At 41.4% G+C, this 16,982-nt stretch overlaps 2 protein-coding genes across 9 annotated transcripts in view; both read left to right on the top strand.

Moving 5' to 3' along the window:
- Positions 1-2,039, top strand: part of LOC108266354 (CASP8 and FADD-like apoptosis regulator) — a 16,755-nt gene extending 14,716 nt beyond the window's left edge. For all 3 annotated transcript variants that reach the window (XM_047156306.2, XM_017469517.3, XM_017469518.3), the window contains exon 10: positions 538-2,039. In XM_047156306.2, the coding sequence (XP_047012262.1) occupies positions 538-667 (130 nt within the window). In that variant the 3' untranslated portion in view covers positions 668-2,039. The remainder of the gene's footprint in view (positions 1-537) is intronic.
- A 1,934-nt stretch (positions 2,040-3,973) lies between these two features.
- The window catches only part of dip2a (disco-interacting protein 2 homolog A), a 136,223-nt gene continuing 123,214 nt past the window's right edge, over positions 3,974-16,982 (top strand). For 3 of the 6 annotated variants that reach the window (XM_053680720.1, XM_053680718.1, XM_053680716.1), the window contains exon 1: positions 3,981-4,458. In XM_053680720.1, the coding sequence (XP_053536695.1) occupies positions 4,347-4,458 (112 nt within the window). In that variant the 5' untranslated portion in view covers positions 3,981-4,346. Of the gene's footprint in view, positions 4,459-16,982 lie in introns of all 6 variants that reach the window. The other 3 variants (XR_008396525.1, XM_053680719.1, XM_053680717.1) reach the window with 3 other exon arrangements.

Below are 16,982 nucleotides of genomic sequence, written 5' to 3'. Positions count from 1 at the left end.
GAATTGACGACAGATATCACGGGCGTCTGTAGTAACAATCACAATGTAGAATAGTCAGGAGCAAAACCGGGAAATACCAGGTTTAAATTTACAAACTAGACCGCAAAACATGCAAGAAGTGAAACTTCTCGAGAACAGGAAACACTCTGACCATATAAGGATAGCGGTGGGAGAAATTAGGACAGACTGTGCTTCAGATGGTATACGAAAGCTCAACAGCGAGCGAATCAGGGCGGATATGACACGTAAATAAATAAGAAAATAAGTCCATGACGGTGTGTTTTATCGAGAGACTTCGAACACAAATAGGAGAGTAATACGAGTCAGTATCAGGTGTAAGAAGTTCAGTAAAAACAAAATGCTTATATAACACTTCCTCATATACGTTTCAGTGAGATTTCTTACTAAACAACATGGATCTCAGTTTGAATAGCCAAGTAAAATGAAGTGTGTTTATAATAATACACCAGAGTAACTGGAATAGTATTACAGAGCGTGTTATACTCTCGTGACGGTATTACATCTGTTCTTTCGCAGGAGGATTCATCTGGTGGACCTTCATATGGCGGTGAACCGAGCGGTTTACGCTCATAACCACAACCATCCAGGATCGGCGTATCACATCAACCTCAGACACACGCTACGGAAAAACGTCTATCTCTCATGAGTCTCAAATCCACCTGACAAGCCTCTGTACACTCCTGGTTCAAAGGAAATATAATATCAGGCAGTTAAAGGTCTTAACAACAAATGATCGATCAGGACGTTAGCAAGAATTAAACTAATGTAGTCCTGAGGCCTCCTGTGCCACCGTTTGCTCGAAATGGAAAAGCTAGAAACAGGGAGATTCACTTATATAGCCTTCTTGTAAAAAAAGGTAATAATCATGCTTTATTAATCACGTATACGTTACAGCAGAGTGAAAGTCTTTTCTGCGCATACCCCAGCGGGTTAGGAAGTTGGGGTCAGAGATGATATGGCGCCCCCTGGAGCAGACAGGGTTAAAGGCCTTGCTCAAGGGCTCAACAGCGGCAGCTTGGCAGTGCCGGGGCTTGAACCCCCGACCTTCCGATCAGTAACCCAGAGTCTTAACCGCCACGCCTCCACTGCCCTATATCATGAAATTCATGATGATGATTCAAATGTTTGATGTACAATTCAAACTAGAATTTTTACTATAATAAAGTAAAACTAAAATAAAAAGCTGTCCGCAAGTTTACCCACAAGGCTTAAACGTATAAAGAAACCAAAGGGGAAAACTATCCCATACTAAGTTACTTCATCTATTTGTTTAATTCTTACTCATTTCCCGACCAATGATTTGTTGTTAACAACATTTGCCATTTTCAGATTGGCCCATTTAAAAAAATATATATTTTTTTTGCCCAGGAGTGTAGTATTTTTATTTTATTTTAAGACCAAAACACAGATTGTTATTGTGTTCAGTGCAGCTTGGGTTAATTGTATCAATTAGGGTATAAGCTATTCGACTAGTCCGGTGATCATGAAGTGTCTCATATCCACACGGGGGCAGCAACGGCATTAAATGAAGTATTGACGTTATTCCTGAACATTTCAACCAAGCAATGCTAGCTTGTGAAGTTTAATCTTAATTAATCGTACAGCATATGTTATTAACGCATGTGTATATATATATATATATATATATATATATTTACATTTAATTAATTTATTTATTTTTTAACACTTTTTAAAAAAATAATAATAATAACATGACATTGTTAGAAGATCTTCTGTGCGAAGCCATGAGTATCTTCTCGTCTGAACATGACGTTCATACACATTGCTCAGCGCTTCTTTTGTTTTCCCCTGAAGTGCATGTATTTGATTGTGTTAAAAATAATACCGTATAACAATTCACTAGCTTATTGATTATAGATTACGGTGTGATTTCTTTCTCACAGGTAGCTTCATTTGTGATTTCTACGCATTTCAGCTCTGTAGTGTTCTACTGGCTTCATGTCATGTTTCCTCCAAATACCAAACAAACACAGTAATAAATAAATCATTAATAAAGACCTTCTCCTCCTTCTTTACACCCACAAATCTATTTCACATACACCTTCAACTCCAGGAGGAGTTTCTCTCCGTGTCACTGACAGCCCCTGTAGTCTACAGCTGATCTTTAATAAACAGCAAGTAATCTGATGTGATCTAGTCTAATTTCACCATTAATATTCAAATCTGTTTGAACTTTTGTGTTATTTTGTGGGATATTTCATCACTTACATTTCAGTATTCAGTTTGTACTATCTGCACACAAACTTTCACTCAGCTGGACCTTTCTGTTTCGGCCAAAAGTTTATTTCCAGCTGTTTAATTCGATATGTCCTGATAATGTAGTGACAAAATGTAGCCTACTGTATTCTACTACTAAACTTTTGAACCACTGAGCTACTAAACCACTGAACTACTAAACTACTGAACCACCAAACTATTGAACTACTAAACTACCGAACTACTAAACTTCTGAACTACTGAACCAATAAACTACCAAACTTCTGAACCACTAAACTACCAAACTACTAAACTTCTGAACCACTGAACCACTAAACTACCAAACTACTAAACTTCTGAACCACTGAACCACTAAACTTCTGAACCACTGAACTACTGAACCACCAAACTATTGAACTACTAAACTACCGAACTACTAAACTTCTGAACTACTGAACCAATAAACTACCAAACGTCTGAACCACTGAACTACTGAACCACTAAACTACCAAACTACTAAACTTCTGAACCACTGAACCACTAAACTTCCAAACTACTAAACTTCTGAACCACTAAACTACCAAACTACTAAACTTCTGAACTACTGAACCACTAAACTACTGAACTACTAAACTTCTGAACTACTGAACCACCAAACTACTAAACTTCTGAACTACTAAACCACTGAACTACTAAACTACTGAACCACTGAACTACTAATCTACTGAACCACCAAACTACTGAACTACTACACTTCTGAACTAGTAAACCACTGAACCATTAAATTACTAAACTACTGAACTAGTAAACTTCTGAACCACTGAACTACTAAACCACTGAACTACTAAACAACTGAACTACTAAACTACTGAACTACTAAACTTCTGAACCACTAAACTACTAAACCACTGAACTACTAAACCACTGAAGTACTAAACTTCTGAACCACTAAACCACTGAACCATTAATTTACAAAACTACTGAACTACTAAACTTCTGAACCATTAATTTACTAAACTACTGAAGTACTAAACTTCTGAACTACTAAACCACTGCACTACTAAACTACTGAACCACCAAACTACTGAACTACAAACTTCTGAACTACTAAATGTGTGTTTGTGAGAACCTGTCCTTCTCTCTTCTATTCTTTCGTTCACTAATTCATCCATTCTTTCTTTTCTCTCTCTCTAATCAATCAATTCTTCCTTTTTTCTTTGATTAATAAAGATTCAATCAACCAACCAATCAGTAAATGATAATAATCTAACTCTTCCTTTTTCTTTCTTTCTCTAATGAATGCATTCATTATTTCTCTGATTAGTTCATTTCCTTCTTTCATTCTCCAATTCATTCTGTCTTTCATTCATTCATTCATCTTGAATGAATTGTTCTTTCTTTCTCTAATTAACTGGTCCTTTCTTTCCCCTCTGTGTAAGGTCGCTATAGTCAGCCGAGGCTACAAGCTCCTAAACTGGCTCAGTTAGACCTCATTAATAACATCAGGCGCTCGATGCAGATGTTCACTTCTGTAACTACCCTCAGAAGTCCTGTGACTCGGGCTGTTTTATCAAACCCGGAGATTTAAGGGATGAGAGATGAGTGAATGATACCGTGCACATTCGGGGTTGTGCTCTAATATTAACTCTGGAGTGCTGTAGAACGTATAATTTGCTTCAAAGTGTCGATAGTGGGAGCTCACGCCGTTCTCAGAAGGTGAGTGAGGCTCTGTGCGCAGAGAGGGCGCGTGCTACCAGGTCGGGAGCGCGCGGGTGTGTCGGGAGCGCGCCGTGCCCGCGCTGCCTGCGCCCAGTCCGTCCGGAGCTGCTGCTGCTGCGTGCCGGCGCTGTAACGTCACGCCGAATGGCGGCGTGCTGAGGAGTTCAACGGAATAACGCGAAGCAGTCTCATGTTGAGGAAGACCTCCGACCTCCGTGCTCCGGTCCAGACTGGATTCTAACATTCGCTTCTGCATTTCTGCATTTCTGCATTTCTGCCGTATGATAAACACCGCCCACCTAGCTCTCACGCGCGCTCCGTGATTTGCACCTCTAATCGGGTCTTTAAAAAAAAAGAAAAAAAAAAGAAAAGACACGCACCGGACAGCCATGGCCGAGCGCAACTCCAGCGGCTTGATGATGATGATGATGATGGTGGAGCCGAGCCTCCCGGCGGAGGTGCGCGAGAAGCTGGCCGAGCTCGAGCTCGAGCTCTCTGAAGGTAAAGTTACTGCTTCATTACCTTTCTCTGTTCACACACACACACACACGCACACACTCTCTCTTCTCCCCTTCTGCATGTTGTGCCAGATGGTGAAGGTCAGCAGTTCCTCAGATCTTCTCCATGTGCCCATATCCATGAAGTTCCTTTCCCATGATCAGACATTGTGGTGCTTTAGTGATGAAGGCTTGAAGGCAAACCTCCATTAAACTTGTTCTCAGGTTTAACATGATGGCAGTGAACATTTTCTTTCTTCTCTCTCTCTCTCTCTCTCTCTCTCTCTCTCTCTCTCTCTCTCTCTCTCTCTCTGTGCGTGTGTGTGTGCGCGTGCGTGTTTGGTTTAAAAGCCTAGGGAGATCTTTTAGATCAGATTAAACCAATGCAGGTAAGTTATCTGACTCACTGAGTGGAGAAAACTCATGCATTTCCTTCTGTAGTTATGGGGAAAATAACCTAATATTCTTTCACCCTCTCTCTCTCTCTCTCTCTCTCTCATTCTTTGCAGATCACATTTTTAGCTAAAGTGTGTCACCCTTTCTATATCAGAAGCTGTGTAGCTCTGACTTGTGAAGCTCTTGGATGGTTTATGTATGTAAACCAAAACACAAGATGACTAGATGTTGATCAGATACGGTATGAACGTGCTGGGTGAGAAGCTGCTGAGGCTCGGTGAGCAGTCCCGTGCACAGGCACGTCAAACAGATTCTACAGATACGTGCTGAATAACCCGCTGCTATGCAAATGCACCAACTTAAACAGCTGTACTGAGATTTGCATGATCGGCTGTAGCGTCTGGTCTGACCAGATCTTCAGCTTACCTCAGCAGAGTTTCCTCCTGTGCAGAGGGTGAGCAGGTTTAGAGTTGGGTCGGTTTGTTTGGCTTTCGTGTTGGTTGCTGTGTTTAGTCAGTGAGTTCCTTGTTTTGGGATTGATCTGGATCTCGAACAGTTAGGTGGTTTGTTGGACCGGGTGTTTTGGTGTTGATGGATTTGTCAGCTTTTGGGTGGTACATGGTGGTAGTGTTGTTCCCTCACTGTCTCAGGTTCAATCCTGAGCTCGGGTTACTGTTTACACGGAGTTTCACATGTGCTAGTTGTTTCTATGTGGGTTTCCCTCCACGTCCTAAAACATGCTTGTGGGTGGATGAACATGTGGATGCTCTTTGGTGGACTGGCAGTCCATCCAGCGTGTGTTCCCACCCCACACTCAGTATTCCTGGGATAGGATCTGGATCCACTGCCACCCTGACCAGGATAAAGTAGTTCCCAAAGACGACTGAATAAACGTTTGGACCATTTCTGGAGTTGGTCTGGTTTTGTTAAATGGTAGGTCGAGCTGTTTTGGTTAATAATAGTAGAGTAGAGTTTATTATAGTATGATATTGGTTTTTGGTTGTTGCTAAGCTTTTTTTTTTTTGGGGGGGGGGGGGGGGGGCAGAGTCGGGGGTTGGGGGGAGGTGAGGGGTAGTTGTTTGTTTGTGAGAGATTACTCAAGTTTATGAGAGTCATTGGGTAATATATGAGGTAGTGTCTGGCTGTTTTAGGGTTAGTTTGTATTTTTACTGGGGTCCTTGGGTATTTCCTGGGGTAAGTTTATCCTTCTGGTGTCCTGTGTCCTAAAACTTTAGCCTTTTTGTGGGTCATTGTGCATTTGATCAGATTAGCTCTGCCATTCTGTTTTGTCTGCTTTCCTCTGGAAATACATGAGGATAGATTTGTTCAGGGATTGTTCCGTCCTTAAAAGGGGTGTGGTCTTATTTTGAGTTGGTGAGGCTCTTCTATGCGTTGCGGTACCTTCCTCTAAGCCTTCTTGATTTTCCATGACGTTCATCAGCTTTTGTTGGTGTTTTTTGGGGGTTACTCAGCAATATTTTCAGGGGTAACATGCCTTCCCTGCTGAAAAAAAAAAAAGAAACTCCTCATAGAATTTCTAACGGTTTTAATGTTTATAATGGGAATTGTATCGGTTTTAACGGACACTGTAATGGTCCCTGTGGGTTTCAATTGGTAATTTGTTGCCTTCTACTGGTGGCATGCTATGTCTAGTGGATACCATTAAGGACCAATAATGGTAATGGTTTTAATGGTTAACGACTGATGGATTGTAATGGTATATGTAGTGGAATCCATTAGAATTTCTGTGATGATTTCTATTGTTTTGTTTTTTTTCCAGCAGGGTTTATTTAGCTCAGTTGGAGTTGACCTGAATTGAGTTTCAAGAGTCAGCAAAAAAATCAGAAATGAGTCAGCAAAATTTTTTTTTAAATAAATAAACAATAACGGACCCTTTTTTATGTTAGTTCATATCTTTGGATACATTGTTTCATCTGTTAAATAAAAATAAAATAAAATAAACAGTACATAATCTTCCACTAAATGGCTTGACTTTTGTCTGCACCTTTGTGAGAGTCTTAGGCGGGATGCAAATAATAATAATAATAATAATAATAATAATAATAATAAACAAAGGCCTTGGCATTTGAGTCACTACCTCCGTTTCCAGCTGCATGTAAAGCTTCAATTACACACAGTATGACCTCACTCCTGGGATGAAACGTTTGTCTTTCTGCACTAGCAGGATTTGTCCGCTTCCGCCTCCTCTAATGAGCGAGCGACTTCCACTGCTGAGTGCAGGAAATACGTCACAGAGAAACGCCTCCAAATCTCTGTTTGGTGTCCGTCAGTCCGCTGTGTGGACGGGCGTAACGATCAGGCCATACGCCGTTAGCTACACTAGCTTGGTGTTGAGTGTGAGGTGTTGTGCGGTGTTTACTTTTTAACACACCGTTTGTATTTGTATGGTATCTGATGGTGCAACAGGTTTAACAGGGTTCGATAAAGACATTTTAATACGCCGAACAAGGCGCATCTCATGAACTCATGACCTGTAACGTGGATATGAAACGTGATGGAACATTGCTGCGCGGTTGGACTTGTTGTTTTATCTCTGATGCATGTCGCTCTGGTTTATTGTGCATTCATATTTTGGCAGCAAAGCTTGGAAGACACATTGGGATGGTGTGTGAGTTGCGTTATACGCTGGGTAAAACAATAATAATAATAATAATAATAATAATAATAATAATGCAAGACACATTACTTATTTATATTTTTTCCTCACTCAACACTGGAATGTTACTGGGCTTTAAGTGTGTGTTTAACGCACTATACCACCGGGAACCTGGGAAGGAACATGGGAGTGGGATGTTGTAAAGTGGGCTATAATGAACTTCTTTCCATCGAGTAATGAAGAACAGCTGCATTCCAGAAATACAGCTGTGAAGTGCCATGCTGACACCACGCTCACAGAGCGTTTATGAAGGTGTTCAGTCATCCAGCTCGGTTAGGACGGAGTACAGGAACCTTGAACGTGAACGTATAGAAGGTTTCTCCACTCATCTGAGGGGCTTCATCGGTTCTACTGCGTCTATTACTTGAAACGCCTGAAGCTGGAGAGGGGATTTTGTACATCTTCCAATGGCAGCACTTGCCAAAGTGTTTTATTCCTCTTATACCAGCAGTTTAAACAGGCATTCCTTCACCAGACACTCTCTCTCTCGCTCTAATTATTAATCATTCATTATTAGTCGTAGATTACGTGGAGCGTCCGCCGTGTCCATTACGAGCTGTAACTATAGAAACAATAACATGTTATAACGAGCGTATTAATATTAACGTTCACGTCACAGCCGGAACTACGTCGTGCTGTTATTCGAAAACAACGCACACCTTCTGACCAATCAGATTCGAGCATTCAGAAGCACTGTGGTATAAGGAGACTCAGTCTGGCCAATCGGAATGAAGAATTCAGTAGCGGTGTTGTGTAATAGAGGATGGAACGAGCTGAGCAAAAACGTTTATCAACAAAACACGGATGCTATAATTAAGGTATATGATATCATCAAGGTAGATGATTTGTGACGGTGTTAAAGCGTGGAAGACGTGATTGTACGTGCAGCTGGAGGGATAATAACGAGGAGCATTAGGATCGCTGTGTGGACGTTCTCCTGCTGTGACCCACATTGCGTATGATTAGCTGTGGGACTGGAGCAGAAGAAGACCTAATTTCCGCCAGCTTTAGCATGTCTTACTCTTACGAGAGAGAGAGAGAGAGAGCGGGACAGGAATAGCAGCAGAATACATCACCCAGTACTGACATTTCAGCACTACTGTTATTTTTCCTCTTGAATATGAGAACTCGTTTGGTAGTAACCTGTTTTAAAATGAAGACTGTAAGGAAAGTTCTGCCTGACTTGCAAATACAGTCAGGGCCAGAATTATTTGCAACCTTGCTAAAGATTGGTTATGAAAAAATGTTAGTGACACTTCATTTAACCTAAATTCCTTACCTTAATCTTTAAAGATGCGAGCTAACGTTACGCTAACTGCTGTATATACTGTACATACTAAAATTAGCTGAAGCGAGCTAATGTTACGCTAGCCGCTGTGTGTAAATACTAAAATTAGCTGAAGCGAGCTAACGTTACGCTAACCGCTGTGTGTAAATACTAAAATTAGCTGAAGCGAGCTAACGTTACGCTAACCGCTGTGTGTAAATACTAAAATTAGCTGAAGCGAGCTAACGTTACGCTAGCCGCTGTGTGTAAATACTAAAATTAGCTTAAGCGAGCTAACGTTACGCTAGCCGCTGTGTGTAAATACTAAAATTAGCGGAAGCGAGCTAACGTTACGCTAACCGTTGTATATACATACTAAAATTAGCTGAGGCGAGCTAACGTTACGCTAGCCGCTGTGTGTAAATACTAAAATTAGCTGAAGTGAGCTAACGTTACGCTAGCCGCTGTGTGTAAATACTAAAATTAGCTGAAGCGAGCTAATGTTACGCTAGCCGCTGTGTGTAAATACTAAAATTAGCTGAAGCGAGCTAACGTTACGCTAACCGCTGTGTGTAAATACTAAAATTAGCTGAAGTGAGCTAACGTTACGCTAGCCGCTGTGTGTAAATACTAAAATTAGCTGAAGCGAGCTAACGTTACGCTAGCCGCTGTGTGTAAATACTAAAATTAGCTGAAGCGAGCTAACGTTACGCTGACCGCTGTGTGTAAATACTAAAATTAGCTGAAGCGAGCTAACGTTACGCTGACCGCTGTATGTCAGTACTAAAATTTTGTTAGTTTTGTTAGTAAGCGAGCTAACAGTCCCAGTTTTTATGATTTTATTTTTTGGAGTTTGTTCCCAAATTCAGTTATTTATTCCTAATGACGTGTTCATTCTTAGAACTCTGATGACAATTTGCATGATTTCATTGCTCTAGGGAACGGTAGATGAAATACGTGGCACATTTAGAGAGCTAAAAGGTGTGGCGCTCCAAAATAAGGTCACTCGGAACTCCACTTACGTCATTTTTATTGGAAATTCAGTATTAAGAACTCTTAACGGCATGACGAGCTTGATTATTCTCCCGTCAAAGTGCATTTCGGAAAAGGGTGACCAGATGCAAACAGACCAAACGTGGGACGTGTAGTAAGTTTGTGTGGAACAATTTGGGACATATTCCATATAACACCCAAAGACCTACCACTTTGATGTCTATCTAAATGAATAAAAACACGTACACTCGGCCCATTTACTTATATTTACTTATAGTTATGTCTTTTGTATCAAACGATGCAACAAAGAGAAACATTACTGCATACAAAATTAAGTGGGACAAAAAAGATTTCTATGGCTTGACGTCACGTGAGCCCAGTTTGATGACAGGCTTCAATATTTTCTTCACAGCCATTGGATGAAGGTCAGATTTGGCTCCGCCCCCCTGGGGTCGGTTGCTTCGTCAGCGATGCGACTGATGTTTTCCGTCTATTTCAGTTTATAACTTACTGAAAAACGATCGTAGAAACATGAGAGAGAAATAATAAGTAAAACCTGAGCGTTACCCTTTCCCAGATTCGGGTAGGGAACGAGGAAGCTGGAGGCTTGAAACAACTCAAAAGGCACTAGGGGTTTCAGGGGTTTTATTTTATAGACACACACATGCACACACTCTGTGCTGATTGGCTCTCTCTGTTTTTCTCTTCGTTTTTATTCTCGCCCCGGCTCACTGCAACACAGAACGTTCATTACTTTAATTCCCTGCTGGTGTGCAATCCTTACCGCTCACCTTCTCCGGCTCCGCCCTCCATTCAAAAACCGGCGCTCGAGCACGCCCCCGCTTCCACACTTAGTCTGATCAAACTTTTGATTTCCAATCAAAATGCGGGAAATAGTTGCAGGATGCGGGACATACCGATAGGGAATGAATGAATGAATGAATGAGGAACGAATAGAAAAATGTGGCGTTTGATGATGTCATGTGGGGTAGTAAAGCGAGAACGTCATCGGGAACGCCAAACCAAAACGACTCGTGTTTTTCACGAGTCGCCGTCTTCAAGTCCGAGTCAAGTCTCGAGTCAGCTGTAAACGAGTCCAAGTCGCAGACTCGGGTTTCCGTCTCTGCTGTCTAATCAAACCCAGTAGCTAAATTGGCCTGGATTCTGCTTCCTGGGTTTGCTTATTTGCGAGTTCATGTGGTGTGAAGCAAAATTAGTAGGCCCTGTTTACACGAGTACGTTTGTGTTTTAAAACGGCGTTTTAAAACGTAAACGATCCTCATCCACGCTGGCGTCCCTGCCGTGTTTCAGACACGACCTCCGTCAACACTACACGACTGAAAACGCACGTCACATGACCATTCAGGCACACTGGGCATGCGCACACAAGCGTAAACAGGAAGTTGGTTGCTAGTCACTGGGAGGCACAACAAACCGGCGTTCCGTGTATGGCGTACGCCGCTCAAAATGAGATTTGTTGGCGAGCGCTCTAATCGTAGCTCGTCTCTTGCGCATGCAGTATTATAAAATACAGAATTGACCTGCACAGCGGCTGCTAAGAATGACAACAAATCCAGCAAATCCAGTTGTGTATACGATCGAGGTAGCGTAACGGTCATGTGGTAAGCGCTTGACGAAGGATATGAATGATCCAGACCCAATCAGGGAGAGAATGTGGGCGGAGCCACGCCTTCATTTTCAAAAGTCTTCGTTTTGGTCTGTTTACACTGAAACGTGAGGCTGGAGTTTTCAGACTAAACCGGGGTCTTTGGCGTTTCCAAAAGTCTCCGTTTTCGAGGGTCGGAAACGCCGGAGTAGCGTAGACGACAGGCGTAACCGTAGCAACAGTTGTGTGTTTTAAAACGAAAATGCACAAGTGTAAACAGGGCCTAAAAGTGCATTCTTTTTGGTTGATAGTGAGTCTTGCCATTAATCTTGCTATTAATAATCCTGTTCATAGTCAGTCTCACTGCTCCTGAGAACTAGCATTTCTCCAAACCTTGTGCTGCTGTGTGCGTGTGTGTGTGTGTGTTCTTTATTCAACTATCTCACACTTGTTTCTGGTAATTTGGAGCAAATTCACTCTTGCAGCACTTTGTAAGTGTCAGGCTCTTCTAAAGGCTCCGTGTCTCGATTTGGCTTCTGCGTGACTTGTAAGCCTCTTTGGATGAGTGTGTTTGCCCCATGAATAAATGTAAATGTCACAAGCTTCGCTTTACTATTTATAAAGTGTCTGTATAGAATTTATGACACATGCAGCGCTTCGATCCAAATGTTTTACAGATGATGTTTTTTAACGTCTTAAAATTGCTGCCTGTCATTGAGTTCATCTTCTTAAAGCACGTTTCTCATTATCCAATAATACAATTGTGTAATGAAGATGGATCCTGTGGGTTGTGTGTAGAGCTGCAACAGCTAATCGATAAAATGGATAATAATCGCTGATGAAAATCGTTATCAACGAATCTCATTATGGGTTAGTCGGTCTGCGGGCGACACGGGGCGTGTTTACTCCCCACGTTACTTATGTTCTGAAAACACGCTACGGAGAATAAATACTTAAAAAAGTTGTCTCCCAAATGACATACGAAACACTTACACTATGCACTGTGTACTCTACCGTACTCTAGTGTGTGAAGATTAGGAAGGTAATATCGTCTCAAACGGAACACGAGCGGTTTTTGTACTAACCGGAAGTATAAACCGCTTCCTGGACGAGGACACGCGACGTCAAACGCACGTGATCCGACGCCGCTAGCTTTAGCTAACGAGTTTAATTCAGGTTCATTGTCATTATATGCTGTATTTTACACGCGATACGGTGTAACTTCTGTCGTTTATTATGACAGGAGCGATCTGTTAACCGCGTTGCTCGTCAGCGTAGACGCGGTGATGAGCGCAAGTAAGATCTGTAACGTCGATTAAAACGGTACGGTTTTAAAAGTAAACGCAAGTGAAACAATATGCTAAAGGCAGCGAGTAAGAGAAAGCATAAGGTGCAATGAAAAACTAACAACAAAATCTACCTGTCTTACAAAGTTTATATTTGTAACACTAAGTTTGTGAATTTTATTTAAAAATATTACTGAAAGTTTGCGCCCCCCCCCCATCCGATTAATCGTGAAAATAATAACCGTCCGATTGTTTTATTTGCAGTATCGACCGTATACACGTCTTTCAATGAGAATCAGTATACGTTTCATCGGGTGTGTGTTTCTATTTTTACGCACCTGTCACTCTATTTTGGCGCTGGATGGTGGGATTCAGAACAACAAGCTAAACTGGTATCCTCTTCCTGTTTACGAACATGTCATTTCCTCTCGCTCTCTTCGAGATTCCGATTGGCTGTCTGATTCTCCTGGAGTTTTTTTCTTTTCCCCCTGCAGTGTTGCCTGCAGGTGTCAGTTGTTATCATTTTCTTTCCGTAGTTAGGATCAATTTGAATTGCAAACACTGAAGCACAGATGATTTACAACTTTGTGAGCGTTCGTGCTTTGCATATTTGAAATATATCTGTGGCAACATTGCGCTTGTTTTGTTCATATGTAGTTTGTACGTATGTGTCCAAAAGTATCAGAGTTCAAGTACATATTGAGTGCATAAACTACAAGTATATTTTATATGTGTAAAGAACAAACTGCTAGGTAACAGCAATGCCCAGTGTCAGCTAGGTCGAACCTTTACCCAGCGGTGTTCATTAGCATACCTCAGGGGCATTCCCTACTTCCCTGTGTAATGAGTATTTTCTCTCAAACCAGCACACTGAGATTTCCACCTGAAATACAGCTGTTCTGGTATCCTGGAAACCTAGAGCATTATTATGGGATGCCTGGGTTAATCTGAGGTTTTTTCTTCACGTTGCTGTTGGTATTCTGGAAGTTGTTTAAAGTGAGGATAATACCTAACCCAGGCATAGTCCTGATTAATGGCGCTGTTTAAAATGACAGGGCTCGGCGTTTGTTCTGTAATTTACTCCTGTCCGCTAAGCTTTTAGGAAACTATGCTGAGTCAGATTATTCTTTTATAATAATAATAATAATAATAATAAGAAGAAGAAGTATAATACAGTACAGTATAATCTTTAAAATTGTTGTATTTTCATGGGATTTTGAGTGTTTTCCCATAAGAAAGGTAACAAGAAGGACCACTTCAGGAAGCTAAGAACTCTTTAACTACCCCCCCCCCCCCCCCAAAAAAAAAAAAAAAAACCCTCTCTAAAGAACCTCTCTCTCTCTTTTTTTCCAAAGTGTTTGCAGTTTAATGAACGGTGGCTTAGTAGTTAGCACGTTCTCCTCACACCTCCAGGGTCGGGGGTTCGATTCCCACCGTGGCCCTGTGTGTGCGGAGTTTGCATGTTCTCCCCGTGCTGTGGGGGTTTCCTCCGGGTACTCCGGTTTCCTCCCCCAGTCCAAAGACATGCACGGTAGGCTGATTGGCGTGTCTAAAGTGTCCGTAGTGTATGAATGTGTATGTGAGTGCGCCCTGTGATGGATTAGCACCCTGTCCAGGGTGTACCCCGCCTCGTGCCCGATGCTCCCTGGGATAGGCTCCAGGTTCCCCGTGACCCTGAAAAGGATAAAGCGGTATAGAGGATAGATGGATGGATTATTAACATGATGGTCAGGACGTCAGAACGTGACTCAGGATTGTGTAACGTGGTGTGGGTTTCCTCAGGAGTCACGGTGAAGCTGCATGCTGAAATTAATGCTGTACAACATGGACTAAACAACCAGTTAATTACATTGATTTGGAAGTGTAATATATTCACTCTAACACACATCGAGCGGGAGATAAATATGTTCAAACTGAAGGCTCATTTAAAGCATAATGTTCATGCTGGGTGATATTGAATCATTTTGAAACATGAATAGAGAGAGAAAATGTACTATATGAGGTCTGGTTTAATTAGTTTCACTCTTTCAGTGTGGTATATACTTTACTCTGGACAGGTAAACTTGCTTTCATTTCAAGACACACCTTCAGCGCAGCTACCTGCCTGCAATAGAACTACAGGAAGTCCCATAAAACTCCACACACAGGGGACAGTAACACTTCATTATCAACAATCCAAAAAGACCGGGAATGTTCCGGACCAACCGAGAAGAAGTCCACAAACATCCGCTGATGAAGACACAACCGACGTGGTGCTGGCGTACATACTCCCCTATAAAGGGCTGTGAAAAAGTATTTGCCCCATCCTTATTTCTTGTTTTTGTGTATATCTCGTACTAAATCGTTTCATAAATTAAAATTAAATCTAAGATAAAACAAAGGTACCTGAGTAAACACTATTTACAGTTTTAAATTATGATATTATTTATTGAAGCAAGAAAGTTATCCAATAGTAACTGGGCCTGTGTGAAAATGTATTTGAACCCCATGGTTAATAATACGCCAAATCTATGAAACTGCATTGATGATGGGGTTCAGCTGGACTAGACGCAACCAGGCCTGATTACTGCAAACCCTGCTCAATCACTTAAATAGAACTTTTTCAACAGCATGAAGTTGGTTAAAAGGTCTTACACAGTGACACACTGTGCTCCGAAGTTGAAAGAAATTCTAAGGAAGAAGGTGATTGAAATACATCAGTCTGGGAAGGGTTACAAAGCTATTTCAAAGACTCCGGGACTCCAAAGAACCACAGCGAGAGCCGTTATCTCCAAATGGAAAAACTCAGCACAGTAGTGAATCTTCCCAGAAGTGGCCGAAGATCCAAAATTCAAAAGAATGGCTTCCATGTAAGAGTGGTGAGGTGAAGACCACTGCTAGCCCAGAGGAACATTAAGGCTCATCCGAATTTTGCCAAAACACACCTTGATGATCCTCAAACCTTTTGGGAGAATGTTCTGTGGACTGATGAGTGGAAAGTGGAACTGTTTGGAAGACAGGAGTCCCGTTACATGTGGCGTAAACCAAACACAGAATTCCACAAAAAGATCATCATACCTACGGTCAAGCATGGTGGAGGTAGTGTGATGGTGTGGGGATGCTTTACTGCTTCAGGGCCTGGGCAACTTGCAATAATTGAGGGAAACATGAATTCTGCTCTCTACCAGAAAATCCTAACGGAGAATGTCCTGTCCAGCAAATGGATTATGCAGGAATACAGTTAATCCAAAGCGTAGGAGTAAATCCTAGTCCGAAATGTAAGTGAAAGTCTGATCTCCAGTTATCAGAAGTGTTTGGTTGCAGTCATTGCTGAGAACGGTGGCACAACCAGATTGTAAGTTTCAATATGTGCTCTTCGGCAGTTCTGAGATTTAAACTCACAACCTTCCAGTCACTAAACTAAACCGTACATGGTACGCGACGACTGTCCCATCTCATCAGCGGCGTAGAAGCGTTTTATGACCCTTAAATCATGATTTGATCAACCAAAGCGATTTTTGAGAACTGCTTTTGAATTATTGATCTACGTGAGACAGATTTACATCACTGATTACATGAAACAGTTTTGCTGATTGCAGGTATGGAAATAACTCACAATGCTTCCTAAACCGGTCCCCCCACTGTCCCATTAGCTTTCCGTCATGTCCATTATTTATTAAAGCGTTCGGTGGATTGAGGACTCTCAGTGCTGCCGGTTCATCGAGCCCCATCTCCCAGCTTTATTGTTATCGATGCTGAGATGCTGGTTGAATAGATGAGCTTTCAGTACTAAATGCTGATGCTTCACAGTACACACATTAATCACATCTACAGTTTAAATAAAAACAAACGATCGCATTAGACGAGATGTAGAAGCGTAATGAACAATTTTTTTTTTTTTTTTTGTCTGAGGAAATTGCAGATTCAATAGGAAGGATTTGGTGTCATTTTCCCAGCAACTGTGAGGAAAATGCGTAAGGAATAAATCATTTCGGTGGTGCTGTTATGGGAAAATAATCAACATTGGGGTGGTGCGATGACTGTTATCACCCTGAAGTTGATTATTTTCCTATAATGTCTCAAAGTGTTTTATTCCCCTTACACCACAGCAATTTGCCAACAATTGCATTATTATTATTATTATTATTATTATTATTATTATTATTATGTATTCATTTGTAGTTACATTTAATGTTTTGAAGTCCACAAGACATGTCCGTTCCTGTTAACATTGACATTAAATCACATACCGCAGCTTTAAGTCTTGGGATAAGTTACATTTCTGTGTTTTTGATATATCTGATTCATATCGATTAATAAAACT

The sequence above is a fragment of the Ictalurus punctatus genome, chromosome 6 (assembly GCF_001660625.3).
Source record: "Ictalurus punctatus breed USDA103 chromosome 6, Coco_2.0, whole genome shotgun sequence".
NCBI classification, from domain to species: domain Eukaryota; kingdom Metazoa; phylum Chordata; class Actinopteri; order Siluriformes; family Ictaluridae; genus Ictalurus; species Ictalurus punctatus.
This window is presented reverse-complemented; position numbering and strand designations above follow the sequence as displayed.